The sequence below is a fragment of the Echinops telfairi genome, unplaced genomic scaffold (assembly GCF_000313985.2).
Source record: "Echinops telfairi isolate 266 unplaced genomic scaffold, ASM31398v2 ScPeMD7_7468;HRSCAF=8506_0, whole genome shotgun sequence".
In the NCBI taxonomy this organism is placed as follows: Eukaryota; Metazoa; Chordata; class Mammalia; order Afrosoricida; family Tenrecidae; genus Echinops; species Echinops telfairi.
In genome coordinates this window covers 39,340,886-39,356,025 of record NW_022111369.1, presented here as the reverse complement: position 1 = coordinate 39,356,025, position 15,140 = coordinate 39,340,886, and the positions used below count along the sequence as shown (strand labels likewise).

Here is a 15,140-nt window from a genome sequence, read left to right as displayed (position 1 = left end):
TTTTTTGTTGTTTTTGAGCACAAACAAATGTGGAGTATCAATAGTGAGGCCAAATAAACACACAACCTGTAACTTTACTGCCCTTGCAGGTGGTTATTCCATAATAAAAATATGAAAGGGATCAGTTTGAAGAAAAAAAAGAAGATGGGAAAGAATGAATACACATAATCACTTCACTAAAAAGAGCTAGTCAACATTCTACCATTCAGGAGGTAGCATGTAAACAAGACCAAGTGGTGCTAGAGGGAGAAGTTCAAGCACCACTGAGAGCATTAGCCAAAAACGAGTCTCTGAGAAGTGATGGAATGCCAATTGAAATGATGGTGCTAGGAAATTTGGAAGACAGCTACTTGGCTAACTGACTGGAAGAGATCCATATTTGTGCCCATTCCAAAGTAAGGTGACTCAATGAAATGCTCAAACTATAGTACAATTTGACTGATATCACATGCAAGTAAATTTTTGCTGCCGATTTTCCAACAGCGGTTGCAGCCATTCATTGACAGGGAGCTGCCAGAGGTCCAGGCTGCATTCAGAAGGGGACATGTTAGATGCATCTTAGCTGAAAGCATGGAATACCTGAAAGATATTTACTTGTGTTTTATTGGCTATGCCAAGACATTTGGCTGTGTGGATCATAACAAACTTGAAACAAGTGGGAATTCTAGAACACCTAATTGTGCTCATCAGGAACCTGTACATGTGTCAAAAGGCAGTTAGTTGTGTGACCAGAACAAGGGAATATTCCATAGTTTAAAATCCAAAAAGGTATATTTCAGGGTTGTCTCATCTCATCATGCTTAATCAATCTATATGCTAAGCAAATCATCAGAGAAGCCCAGAGCAAGAATTAAAAGACTGTACCTATAGTATCAGTGAATAACTGATATTATAGGTACATTTATGGTACAATTATGATAATATATGTGCTATACTATTTGGATGATAAACTTTATATGTTTTCTACAATGATTACATATTTTATACAGAGTAAAAGAATAAAATGAATTGGCATTCACCTATCTGTGGAGTGGGTTGCTAGGCACTCAATTGATTATCACCTCCTTTACATTTCTGAATTGTAGGACAACATGGAGGAAGGACGGTTAGTCATTGTTTTGATGTTAGTCATTGTTTAGGTGGAACTACGGATTTCATTTTCTGGTTAGAATCTATCTACCTTGTAGTTGTTGGGCCTTTAATCTGATTCTAGCAATAGGGAAGCTGCCAATTCCTTGTGTTTGACATTAGGTAAAGTTTTGGCTTTCTCTGAATCCCATTATTTCAATAATTGGCATAAATAAGCTGTGGTATAGTTTTTAAGTATAGATATCATTTTTAATGAAATAGCCCAAGAAAGACTCAGATCGCTAGCATGATCTTGGTCATTGTATTTCCCGCAGACTAGTAGTTTTACTCCTAACGATGATGTTTCCAAGGCACCTGGCGGCATAATGGGATACAAGGTGGGCTCTTAACCACAAAATCAACAGTTCAACTCCACCATGCTTCCGCAAGGGAGAAAGATGAGGTTTTCTGATCCCATAAAGCTTTACAGCCTCAGAAACACACAGGGGGCAGTTCTACCCCGTCCGCAGGACTTCTTGGAGCCAGAATGAACTTGCTGGCAGTGAACTCAGGATGTTTCCAGAGATGCATACTCTAGTAGGGAAGGGAAGACTGACCCGTGATTCCAGCTGCGATGGGAATCGGTGTCAAATTCTCAGACAATCTTGTCATTGGTCTCAAGAAAAAATAGTGCTGGTGAGTGCAGAAGTGAAAAAAAAGACCCCAAAACTTTGTGTGTCCCTGGAAGGAGCATAATGTTGCACAATTCACTCAATAAAATGTAAAATAAATGTGAGAACTCTTCAATGGTCTTGATACCATAAAATTTTCTGTGGATCCCAAGTGATTTATAGTTTTGTAGAAAACTTTCAGAGTTAGGCTGAAAGTTCTTTTTGTAAATCCACTTATTCATAATATTGTTAAGAGAATTTACACTCAAATTAACTTTATTTTTGTAAATCAAACGGAGAACCAGCATTTCTTTTTCTATTAAACATTAATTCCACTAGGTGGAGGCATATGCTCACTTTTGTGGCTCCTCCTACAGCGTAAAGTGTAGAGAAGTCAATCAAGCCCAAACATTTCAGAAACAAGGGGAACAGACAGGACTTGCTAAGGCTTGGTGGTGCGTTCCTTTTTAACAACTTGGCAAATGTGTTTATTTGCATTGCTATTGAGTTTTTGGTGTTAAGCAAGGAAAGTCCCAAGCTTTTGTGGTTTGTTTTGTGTTTGAATAGTTTGAAATGAGAAGCAGCCACTGCATATTGAAATGGATTTATTAACCTTGCATCTTGTATTTTCTTATTTAATTATTTCAGGCAACTCTTACATTTAACAGTGGCATGCTAACAAAGAATCTTGAATAACAAAATTGATGCTGTGTGTACCGTACTCCATTTATGTAATTCATTATTAAGTGGATAATATAAGGATCTTTAATAATACATAAATATTTCATGCACTACTCTAGTCTTTATTAAAGTAACTTCATGTAAAATGAGATCTCTTGAATTTGTAAGGAAATAGTATTCTTTTTTGAATATACCATGCAAGTGACAAAAAGGTTAAAAAAATTCTTAAAGTAATCAGAAAAACAAAAAGCAGAAAAATGATGAGGACTTTATAAATGTCTGTTTTGTTTTTATAATTTGAAGCTTTTGTGGTAATCTACTTGGATTTCTACTGTTTTGTTATTATTGGTACCATTATATGGAAACAATATCTTTCTAGTTAAGTAGGAAATTCATCTGCTTCTCTTTATTTTATATTTGAAGTTATAATGCTCTGTGTCATCAGTTAATTGACTTCAAGGAAGTCAGTCCCTGAAATGCTGAACATTCTGAAAACAGTCTAATTCTCTTTTTGTCCCATTAAAAAAAGTCTTTCTTGTATGAACACTATTGTCTTTAATTTTATTGTTTTAAAGATATTCTATTAAGTATCTACAGCTGTTCTCATAAATTTATTAAAAGCACAACAGACTTTTCTTTTTCAATTCTTCAGAGAAAACTTACTGTTTGATGCCATTTCTTTTTCTCATTTTATACATATGGGGAAAGGACAACCAAATCAATGTATGTAAATGAACTGTTGGAAATGATTCTAATTCCAAAAATAAATCATATGTAATTTAAAAGAATTTTTTAAAATTTTATTTTAAAAATCATTTTATTGGGGGCTCGTGCAACTCTTATCACAATCCATAGCTCATCCATTGTGTCAAGCACATTTGTTGCCATCATCATTTTCAAAATATTTGAAAATGTTTCAAAACATTTTCTTTCTACTTGAGCCCTTGGTATCAGCTTCTCATTCGCCCTCCTCCCTCCCCGACTTTCCCTCCTTGATAATTTATAATTTCTTATTATTTTTTCATGTCCTACACTGACCAATGCCTCCCTTCACCCACTTTTCTGTTGTCCATCCCCAGGGAGGGGGTTATACATAGATCATTGTGATCGGTTCCCCTTATCTCCCCTCACCTTCCCCTTCCCCTCCTGGTGTGGCTACTCTCAGTATTGGTCCTGTGGGATTTATCTTTCCTGTATTCCCTGTGTTTCCAGCTCTCATTTGTACTCGTGTACATACTCTGGTCTAGTTGGATTTGTAAGGTAGAATTGGGGTCATGATAGTGGAGGGGGAGGAAGCATTTAAGAACTAGAGGAAAGTTGTATGTTTCATTGATGTGATACTGCACCCTGACTGGCTCATCTCCTGCCAGAGATCCTTCTGTAAAGGGATGTCCAGTTGCCTACAGATGGGCTTTGGGTCTCCACTCCACACTCCCCCTCATTCACAATGATGTGATTTTTTGTTCTGGGTCTTTGATGCCTGATACCTGATCTGACACCTCATGATCACACAGGCTGATGTGCTTCTTCCATGTGGGCTTTGTTGCTTCTCAGCTAGATGACCACTTGTTTATCTTTAAGCCTTTAAGACCCCAGACACTATATCTTTTGATAGCCGGCCACCATCAGCTTTCTCCACCACATTTGTTTCTCCCACTTTGTCTTCAGCAATAGTGTCAGGAAGGTGATCAACATGGAATGCCAGTTTAATAGAACAAAGTGTTCTTGCATTGAGGGAATACTTGAGTGGAGGCCCAATGTCCATCAGCTACCTTAATATTATATCTATAAATATTTGTGCATAGATCTATTTCCCCATCATCATATATAAATATATTTACATATGTACATGCCTGTATTTAGACCTCTATAAATGTCCTTTGCCTCCTGGTTTAAAAGAATTTTTTTATCTAATAGATTTCATCTCATTTTAAAATAATTCACTTGGGTTTTTTTAATTTAAGAAAATTACTTTGTGCTATGAATTGAGTTGTGTCCCTTCAAAATATATGCTGTAATTCCTAACTTATATTTGTGCCCATTCCAAAGAAATGCAACCCATCAGGATATGGATATTATTAAATTAATATTATTAGTATCAGATGCAAGTAAAATTTCTCTGAAGATAATTTTAAAATAGTTGCAGCAGTACATCTACAGGGAACTTCCAGAAATTCAAGGCAGGGGGAGTATCAGTGCTGATGTCACATGGATGTTACCTGAAAACAGAGAATAGCAGAAAGATATTTATCTGTGTTTCATTAACCATGTAAAAGTATTTAGCTGAGTAGATCATAAAAAATTATAGATAACATTTTGAAGATCGGAAATTCCAGAACATTTAATTTTGCTCCTGAGGAACCTGTTCATAGACCAAGAGCTAGTCATTGGAACAGAACAAAGTGATACTGCATAACTTAAAATCAGAAAATTAAATTCTTTCTCCATTCACTGTGTATGTTGCACATGTGATCCCAGACACTGAACTATATGGAGACAAATGCAATGGCAATATGTGAAATGCAGATAATACAACCTTGATGCTGAAAGGGAAGAGGACTTGATGTCCTTACTGATGAAGACCAAAGAAGACCACCTCAACTGGGGGAAATGGGGTGCTAACAACAATGAGTAAGAAAAGAAAATGTTCTGGAATTTACTGTGGTGATGATTGCACAACTCTTCTTAATATGATTAAATTGTATGATATGCAAAGTATATGCCAATACAACTGTTTGTAGAAAACAAAAACAAACATTACAAAAATTACACTGGGCCAATAAGCCATATCTTGATAAATGTAGAACGGATAGAACTTGTCAAGGATTTAGTCTTACTTGGATCAACAATTAGCATCTAGGGAAATAACAATCACAAAATAAAACAGCACGTGTCATTGGACATTTCTGCTGCAAAAGACCTCTTTGAAGTGTTAAAAATGCAAAAATATCACTTGAAGTACTCTTCAGGAAGCCAAACTCATCACTATAGACTCAATCATGACTCATAGCTACCTTATAGAACAGGATAGAATTGCCCCTGTGGGTTTCTGAGGCTAACTGTTTATGAGAGTAGAAAGCCTCATCTTTGTCCTGAAGAGAGGCTGGTAGTTTTGAACTGCTAACCTTGTGATTAGAAGCTAGATGTATAACCAACTATCCCACGAGAGCTACACTTTAAGGGCTAGAAGGTGCCTAATTCAAGTTATGGTATTTTCATTTGCCTCATGTACAGGAGAAAGCTGCACAATTAATAAGAAAGACTTAAGATTAATTGTTGCTTTGATTGTAGTGCTGGCAAAGAATATTAAATATACCATGGACTTCAAGAAGAATGAACAGATCTGTGTTGGAAGAAGTATAGCTAGAATGCTCCTTAGAATCCCCAATGGTGACACTTAGTCTCATGCAGTTTATATATGTTATCAGAAGGGACCAGTTCCTGGAGAAAATGACATCATGGTTGGTATAATAGAAGGTCAGCCCAATAGAAGACTTCCAATAAGATGGATTAACATATTGACTGCAATAATGGGCACAAACAGCAAAAATTGTGAGGATGGCACAGGATTGGGTAGTATTTCATTCAACTCATAGATTGCTATGAGTTCATAGGCGCTTGATGATACCTAATACCAACAAGAAACTTGTGATTATAATCCCATTTAGGTATGGGCTGTCTTTATTATGTTACTAAGGCAGGGTTAGTGTATTGTGTGTTTGAGTCAACAAAAGAGATTCAAACATGCATGTGGACCAGTGGAGATGGGAGAAAGAGATGCTCAACCACATGAAGAAAGTCCAGGAGCAGAAACTCAGAAGAGTCAGGGATCTTCCTCCAGAGCTGACAGAGGAAAAAAAGCCTTATCCTAATGTTGGCACACTGAATTTAGACTTTCAGTTTCCTACACTGAGAGAAAACACATTTGTTTGCTAAAGTCACTCGCTTGTGGTATTTCTGTGGTAGCAGCACTAGTGTGGTTCTCCTACAAATCTAACAATTGATTTTGTCTTTAGGATGAAAGCCTGGCCCGTCAGTTGGTCGAATTAGGCTACCGAGGGACTGGGGAGGTGGTGAAAAGGGAAGATTTTGAGGCAAGAAAGGCAGCTATAGAAATTGCAAGACTGGCTGAAAGAACTCAGAAAAAGTAAGTGTCCATATCAAAATCTCGATTTTATATTGTATTCAATGAGTAGACTTCCAAAGGCTCATAGAAAACAGAATGGGAAGATAATGGAACTTTTCCAAAAAGTTTTTGAAGTCCCCTTGTATAGTCTCTGGAAACATCCAGTTTGGCTGGCATTGTTGACATTAAGAAACATTTGCTGCAACAGGTAAAACTTATTACAAGTTCCATCCTCAGCATGTGTTCTGCAGATCAGGAACTGGAAGAACTACAGTATGCTTGCAATAAAGTCACATGCAACTTTGAACTACTAATTTAAGAAATATAAATATCAAGATGTGGTCAGCATACCAATCAAGTCTTGTGGAAAAAGTAACTCAATGTTATTGGTTTTATTTATTTATATACTACAGATACATGTGAGTGACTTATGCCTAATATATTTTGTACTTTTGAGGCCTGTAAATCTTTGGCCTCCTTTATGTTTTTATATTTTCTAAAAATTGATTTATTCAACTCTATTATTGATCACCAGCTTTTGTTAATGTGGGTAATTAGTTATATAAACTATGAATCTAATTACTTTATTATGAATGCAAAATAGGCAACAATGAGCTTAGTGAAGTGGATGAGGCAATTTATACAATTGATAAGATATTTAGTTATTTTTTAATGGGAGATAAAGTTGTAGATCTTGGAGAGAATAATTACTTAGAATTTGTTTTACAGAATATCTTTAAGATACTCAGTAATTATTAATAGAAAATTTCAATTTTTTATAGAAAAATAACATTTAGTAGTGGCTTGAGTTATGCAATTTTAATTGATTTTTCTAAGGGTGTGTTGTTATGGTGTGTTGTTTTTGTTAGTTGCCATCAAATCACCCTGTGCATGACAATCTCATGTATAGCAGAAAAAATTTGCCTTGTCCTGTTCCATCTTCATGGTTACTGGTATATTTGATCCATTTTTGCCACTATTATATTAATTCACTACTCGTCTTTCAGTTTGTCATACTCTAGTGGCATAAACATTACTTTTATGCTAGAAGCTATGCCACCAGTATTCCAATATGTGCAAGTCACCCATGATGAACAGGGTTCATAGGAACCTCTAGAAGAAGGCACATTAGACAGAGGGGCCTGAAATTGATTAAACATGCCATCAAGATGGGTTGATAGGTACTCATGATAGGAATACAAAAGTTGGAAACAAGTAAACAGGAACAGCAATTGGAAAACATGGTCTTGTTCATAAAAATTATACAAGAGATACCATGATAGAATTTTGCAAACAAACAACTATTCAGTGGAAATACCATTCACGACAACATACATATGACTATACAGGCAGATCTCACCAAATGAACAACAGAGAAATCAAATCAACCACAATCTGGGAATAAAATGATTTAGAAATGTGATATGATCAGTCAGACAAAGCTAGGGACCCACAGTGGCACAGACTATCACTTGCTCCTGAGCAAATTCAAATTAAAGCTGAAAAAAATTAAAAGGAGAGCCCAAGTGTAACCTTGAACAAAGACCACCTGACTTTAGAGGTAATTTCAAAATATATTGAGATATTCAACACTAATAACTAGAGATCAGGTGAATTGTGGGATGACATCAAAGACATTATACACGAAGAAAGGAAAACATCTTTATAAAGATAGGGAGGCGAGGGGGAAGACCAAAGTGGATACCAGGATAGATGCTGACTTGGTCTTGAACGTGGAGTAGTGAAAGGGAAGGAAAAAATGATGAAACTATAAGAGCTGAACAGAAGATTTCAAAAAATATTTGATAAGATAATGTAAAGTATTATAATGAAATGTGAAAAGAAAATGGAGTTAGAAAACCAAGAGATGGACACTCTTGATATTTTTCAAATTGAAGTCTGTGAAGAAGCATCAAGTTGCAATATTGAAGGATTCTACAGACCAAAAAAAATTGAACAGTTCTAAAGCATCAGAACAAGTTGGAAGGGATACCATTGAACCGAAAGGAATTGATAGATGTTCAACCATTCAGTGGGTAGCATATGATCAAGAATCAATGGTATTGGAGTAAGACGTTTAAGACAAAATAAAAAATACTCAATACTGCTATTGAGTCCATTTTGACTCAAAGCAGCCCTATAGGACAAGGTCCTGCAGAACCTGTACATTGCATCAAGAAGCAGTTGTGTGAATAAAACAAGGGAATACTACATAGTTTAAAATCAGGGTTTTATCATCTCATTATCTTTATTCACTTTTTATGGTGAGCAAGTTATTAGAGAATCTGGATTATATGAAGAAATATACAGTATCAGGATTTGAGGAAGACTCTTTAAAAAGCTGAGCTAGGCAAATGACACAACTTTGAGTACTGAAAGTGAAGAAGGCTTGAAGCACTTGCTGGTAAAGATCCAGGATTGCAGCCTCCAGTACGAATTACAACTCAAAGTAAAGAAAAACAAAATTCTCACAAGTGTATCAGTAGGTAACGTGATAAATGCGGAGAAGACTAAAGCAATCCAGGATTTGGTCTTGCTTGTATCCACAATCAATGCTCATGGACACAGCAAGACAAGAGATCAAAGGATGCAATGCATTGGGTAAATCTGCTCCACGGACCCTCTTAAAGTGTTGAAAAGCAAGGATGTTACTTTGAGGACTAAAGTGTGCCTAACCCAAGTCATAATGTTTTCAATCACCTCATATGCATGTGACAGTTGGACATTGAATAAGGAAGACCAAAGAAGACTTGATACATTTGAATTGTGTTGTTGGTGAAGAATACTGAAAGTACCATGAACTGCCAAAAGAACTAACAAATCTATCTTAGAAGAAGTACAGTCAGAATGCTCCTTAAAAGCAAAGGTGGCAAGACTTCATCTTCTGTACTTTGGATATATTATCAGGAAAGACCAGTTCATGGAAAAGGACAGCATACTTGGTAGAGAAGCAGCACAAAAGAACAAAGCCCTCAGCTCTCAACAAGATGGATTGACAGTGTCTGCAGCAATGGGCTCAAACATAAGAACAATTGTGAAGATAGCACAGGACCAGGTGGTATTCCTTTCTGTTGTGCACAGGAACTCCATGAGTCAGAACTAATTTCAGAGCACCTAATAACAGCAATAGGACAGGGCAGAACGGCTCCTGTGGGTTTCTGAGACTATCTCTCTTTATGGGGTAGAAAGGCTCATCTTTCTTCCACAGAGCAATTGGTAGTTTCAAACTGCTAACCTTTTGGTAAGTAGCCCAATACCTAACACTATGCCACCTTGGCTCCTTGCAGAGAGACAAGACTCCAGAAACTGATGGAACACCAATGCATATATGCCAGTAAGACAATTGTATATCGGAAGGACTCGTTTGACGACTGCTACCTGGGCAACGAACTGGAAGAGATCTCTTTATTGTGCCTTTCCAAATAAAAGTGATCCAACAGATTATGGGAATTATAAAATAATATCATTAATGTCCCACAAAAGTAAAAGTTAGCTGAAGATAGGTCAAAATGGTTATAGTTTACTGAATATATGTATTGAGTCCAGGAGAGGACATGAAATAAGGGATTCATTGCTGAAGTCAGTTGAATCTTGCTTCAAAGCAGAGAAAGCAGAAAGGAATTTATTTGTGCTTTATTAACTATACAAATGCATTTGACTGTGTGGATCATACAAAAACTATGAATAACATTATCAAGAATGGAAATCTCAAAATAAATAATTGTGTTCATGTAGAACATGGTCTTAAACAAGGAAGCTGTCTTTTGAAAAAGGGAATACTGTGTGATTTAAAGTCAGCAAAGGTCTGTGTCAGTCTTGTAGCCTTTCACCCTACTAATTCAATCTGTGTACTCAACAAATAATCTGAGAAGCTGATGTATATAAAGAAGAATGTGGCATGGATTCAGGATTGGACAAAGACTCACTAACCACCTGTGATGTTAGAACTTGAAGCACTTACTCAGAAGATCAAAGACTGTAATATTAAGTTATGGGGGGTGGGAGGCCAGCCCCCACCGCTACTACTCACGGGTTTAGTAATGCACAATTGTGCAGTTGAGATATATAAGTATTATATCAAAGTCATCGAGAGCATGGGAGGTAGAGGAGATATATTTCAATAATGCAGTCGGACACATTACATGGTAGCCTTGCTCACCTCAGCCCAGCTTGGTGGTCCCCGTGGAGAGAGGGGGAAGGTAAGGAGGGCGGGAAAGGGAACAAGGGAGAGAGGATGGGAGAGGAGAGGGGGAAACGAGGGGGGAGTAACCAGCGAGAGAGAGCTCTATTGTTAGCCCAGTCCTATATACCTTTTTTTTGGGGGGGGGGCGTGCAAGCCCACTTATTACAGGTAGAGACATAAGTCACAGGAAGGGGTTGCACTATAGGTTACACAGTAATGAGAGGGGGTGGTCTAGGGACATACGTGCAATAGGAAGAGGAGGGATTGGGGGTATACATGTGACACGATGGGCGGATCCTAGATTTAGGATGGCAACTTAACTTTGGATGTCACAGAGCTGGTTTGACTTGTTCCTGGCTCAACTGATAGAGACCATTATCAGTAGGATGTGAACTCCTCCTATAGGAGCCTGTCCATTGTCATTGTCCCCAGCAGCAGGGAGCGGGCCCACTGCAGTCTGGCAACTGATCTCATGGAGGATGCAGGTTAGTATCTACCTCCCCCCACAAAAGACCATAATCTTTCATATGTATTACAGCTCAGCATAAAATAATAAAACAAAAATCCTCAAACATGACCAATAAGCAACATCAGGATAAATGGAGAAAAGACTGAAGATGCAAAGGATTTAATTTTACTTGGATGCACAATTCACTGTCCATGGAAGCAGAAGTCAAGACATTTTTAATGTGTCAAAAAGCAAAGACATCACTTTGAGGATTAAGGTCCACCTGATCTAAGTAATGGCATTTTCAATTGCCTCCTGTGTGCATGCACATTAAATCTTGAAAAAGGAAGAATCCAGAAGAATTGATGTGTCTGAGTTTTTGTGTTGGTCAAGGGTATGGAATATACTACGGTCTGAAGATGGAACAAACAGGCCATGGAAGAGGTACAGTCAGAATGATATGTAGATGTGAGAATAAGGAGACTTTGTCTTAAATACTTTGGGGATACTATCAAAAGGGAGCAGTCCCTGGAAAAGGATATCATGCTTGATAAAGTAGGGGGCAGCAAAAAGAAGGAAGACCTTTAATGAGATGGTGTGACAGTGGCTGCAATAAGGGGCTCAAGCATTGCATCTTCTGAGGGAATGGCCCTGTTAATGGGTTACACACTAAGCTGCTAACCATAAGATCAGCAGTTCAAAACCACCAGCTGCTCTGAGGGCAAAAGAGGAGGCTTTCTATTCTTGGTAAGATTTACAGTCTCAGAAATCCATAAAGGCAGTTTTACTCCCTCCTGGAGGGTTTCTGTGAGTCAAAATCAACTTGATGGCAATGCATTTGGTTTGCGGGTGCTTTTTGTTTTGTTTCAGTTGGAATGGACTCCAAGCCATCTAATAACAACATCTTATTGAGGATTTTCCCGTTTGTTTGTTTCTGCCCCTCTGTGTTACTAATCAAGATGTTCATTTCTAGTGATTAGCCTTTCCTGATGAGGTGTTTAAAGGAAGCCAGCAAAGATTCTGCATCCTGTCTTCTAAGCAGCTTTATTTTATTTTTTCTAAGATTATTCATATATTTTTCTGGAAGTCAATCGTTTATTTTAGTAATCTTTACCAACATCACAATGTAAACGGATCAATTCTTCTGTCTCTCTGTCATTCTCAAGCGTTCACATCCACAAGAGGTCATTGACAAGAGCCTGGCTTTGGCCAGACACACTTCTTACTCATCAAAGTGACACCTTTGCTTATTAACATTAAAGAAATTGTTTGCAAAGATTTGCTTAATGCAATAATAATTAAAACAAAACAAAACACCTGTCAACTCAGTGCCACTGAGGCGATTCCTCCTCACAGTGACCCTGTGAAACAGAAGAAAACGGCTCGCTGTGCGTGGCTGAAGCTGTGAGGGAACAAAAAGCCTGCTCCTTGTCCCATGGAGAAAGTCCACTTGTGGACTTTGTGGTTAACGTCCCAGCATGTAACTCCCTCCACCCCTCGGACTCGACCCAGTGCCTGGCTTGCTTTCTTGACTCTTGCTTCCACAGATATTGATGTCGATTCAAGTCAAATGGATTTGTTGACAACCTCAGTTTTTCTCCATTGATCATGCTATTCTTCATTGCTTTGAAACCCTAGAAAATTAGTGATTTGTCAGTTTGCTATTGCTATTCTAACACTTTACCACCTAACACTTCAGTGGCTTAAAATAACACAAATGTATTCATTTATTTGTAGTCTTTAGGTCAGAAATATGGATCCAGTTTGAATCAACTAAGTTTTCTGAGTATCACAATCCAGGTGTTGGCTGACCTAGGTCCTTCTCTGGATGCTTTGGGAGTGAGCTTCCAAGCTTATTCAGGTCGTTGGTGAAATCCAGTTTTTGGGTTTGTAGGATGGACAGTTCCTTGTAGTGTGCCAGCAGGGGCTTTTCTTTGTTCCTAGAGGCTGCTCGCATTCCTTGGTTATTTTCTGCCTTTCCCTTGCTTTGCCTACAGGCAGAGAACACGTTCTCTTTCTAAGAATGCTTGTGATTACTTCGTGCCCACCAGACAATCCAGGATGTGTGCCCATTTTAAGCTATAAACTTAATTATATCTGCATCGTCTCCTTTACTGTGCTTAGAGGACCTTTCTACCTACCCCACATAATGTTTTAGAACTATAGTAACTTATTGAAGACATAATCACTCTAGATTTTTATTCTTAAAAAATTGGGAAGAAATAAATTCTAGGTGTATATGCGTAGTATGATGTGTCTTATATAAAATTTAAGAGGTGAGTATCAATCAATATTTATGAGACAGTAGTAGAAGTAGAGAGACTTTTGTGAGACTTTACCAGGAATTAATTTGTATTCACATGTGGTTTGGTAAGAAGTATAACCTATTTCATATCAAGAGAGGTAAATCAGGCTTAAAGTATATGTTTATCTGTGTCACATGTCTGCTCTTGTGTTTGAGAATCAAAGTGGATATTTCCTCTATGCTATACTTCCTTAACTAGCAGAGCTGGAAGTCATCAGGCTACATTAAGTGCCAGTCGTAGGAGACTAATCCCCACCCTGAGCTGCTAGATTTGGAAGGCCCTTTTATCTGCAGATCTTCTTTGGCTGCCTTTGTAATGGGATGGGCCCCATATGTTCCTTTGTGCCCATGTGGTAGTCACCTTGCTTCTTTCACTGAGAATGTTGCTAAAAGCAGAAACAGTAGAGGGTGTTGTAGAGTCAAATTTGTGCTTTCCCTATATTTGCCAAAATTTTTGAAAATATGCGTAAACATCTGATTACCTGCCAACTGGTACCAATTTGGGAATGCTTAATTCTATTACCAGATAATCTTGCATTCGTTTTTCTAATGTGTAGGTCAGCAATTCCAATTCTGGTCTAGCAACTACAGTGAATCCCTTTTAAAAAGTGATAAAATCTACAAATAGAAGGGTTTAAATAGAATAAAATTAAAAATATTGAGCGAGCATATTATGATGAGAGAGGTTCAAATAGAAGACAAAAAGGGAAAAAAATTATTTAGAACCTTGGTGGCATAGTGATTACACATTAGCCTGCAATCAATAAGGTCAGCAGTTCAAAACCACCACTGCTATCCAGGAGAAAGACGGGCTTTCTACTCTCATAAACAGTCATAGTCCTGGAAACGCACAGTGGTTTCAGTTGCTGTCCTATTCAGTTGCTGTGAATCACCATCAACTCAGTGGCTGTGAGCTTGGATTTTTGTATAATACAGCATAAAATATTGTCCCTGACATCAAGAAGTTTGAGGGCTAATAAATAAAAGATAATTACATTTTCCGTGAAAATGTAAAACAGAATAGTTTGGAAATTTTTTTATAAAGTTACTTTTGCTGTTGTTAGATGTAATCAATCTGCCCCAAATTATAGTGACCTTGTGTACAACAGAAAAAGCACTGCTTGTCCATTCTGTGCCAGCTCACAATTGTTGCTATGCTTGATACTTACTGTCGCAGTCACTCTTCATTCCCTCCCACTGAGGGACTTGCTCTCTTCTGCTGATCCTGTACTTCACCAAGCATGATGCCCTTTTCCAAGGACTAATCTCACCTGCTAACACATCTAAAGTATCCACGTCTCCCCATCCTTGCTTCTAAGCATCTAAGTAACATCTAGGTATGCATCCTCCAAGACAGATTTCTCTCTTTCTTTTAAAAAAATAATTTTATTGGAAGCTCATACAGCTCCTATCAAAATACATACATGCATCCATTGTGTCAAGCACATTGGTACATTTGTTGCCATCATCATTTTCAAAACATTTTTCTTTCTACTTGAGTCCTTGGTATCAGCTCCTCATTTCCCCATTCCTCCCCCACCCTCCCTCCCTCGCGGACCTTTAATGATTATAAATTCTTATTTCTCCATGTCTTACACTGACCGATGTCTCCCTTCACCCACTTTTCTGTTGTCTGTCCCCCTGGGAGGGGGGTATAT

The 15,140-nt window shown here is 37.7% G+C and overlaps 1 protein-coding gene across 1 annotated transcript in view; it reads left to right on the top strand.

Annotated features, from left to right (window-relative positions):
* The first annotated feature begins 6,164 nt into the window (after positions 1–6,164).
* Positions 6,165–15,140, top strand: part of CFAP299 (cilia and flagella associated protein 299) — a 683,777-nt gene continuing 674,801 nt past the window's right edge. Inside the window, exons 1-2 of the mRNA XM_030888618.2 lie at positions 6,165–6,293; positions 6,437–6,567. Of these exons, the coding sequence (XP_030744478.1) occupies positions 6,165–6,293; positions 6,437–6,567 (260 nt within the window). The remainder of the gene's footprint in view (positions 6,294–6,436; positions 6,568–15,140) is intronic.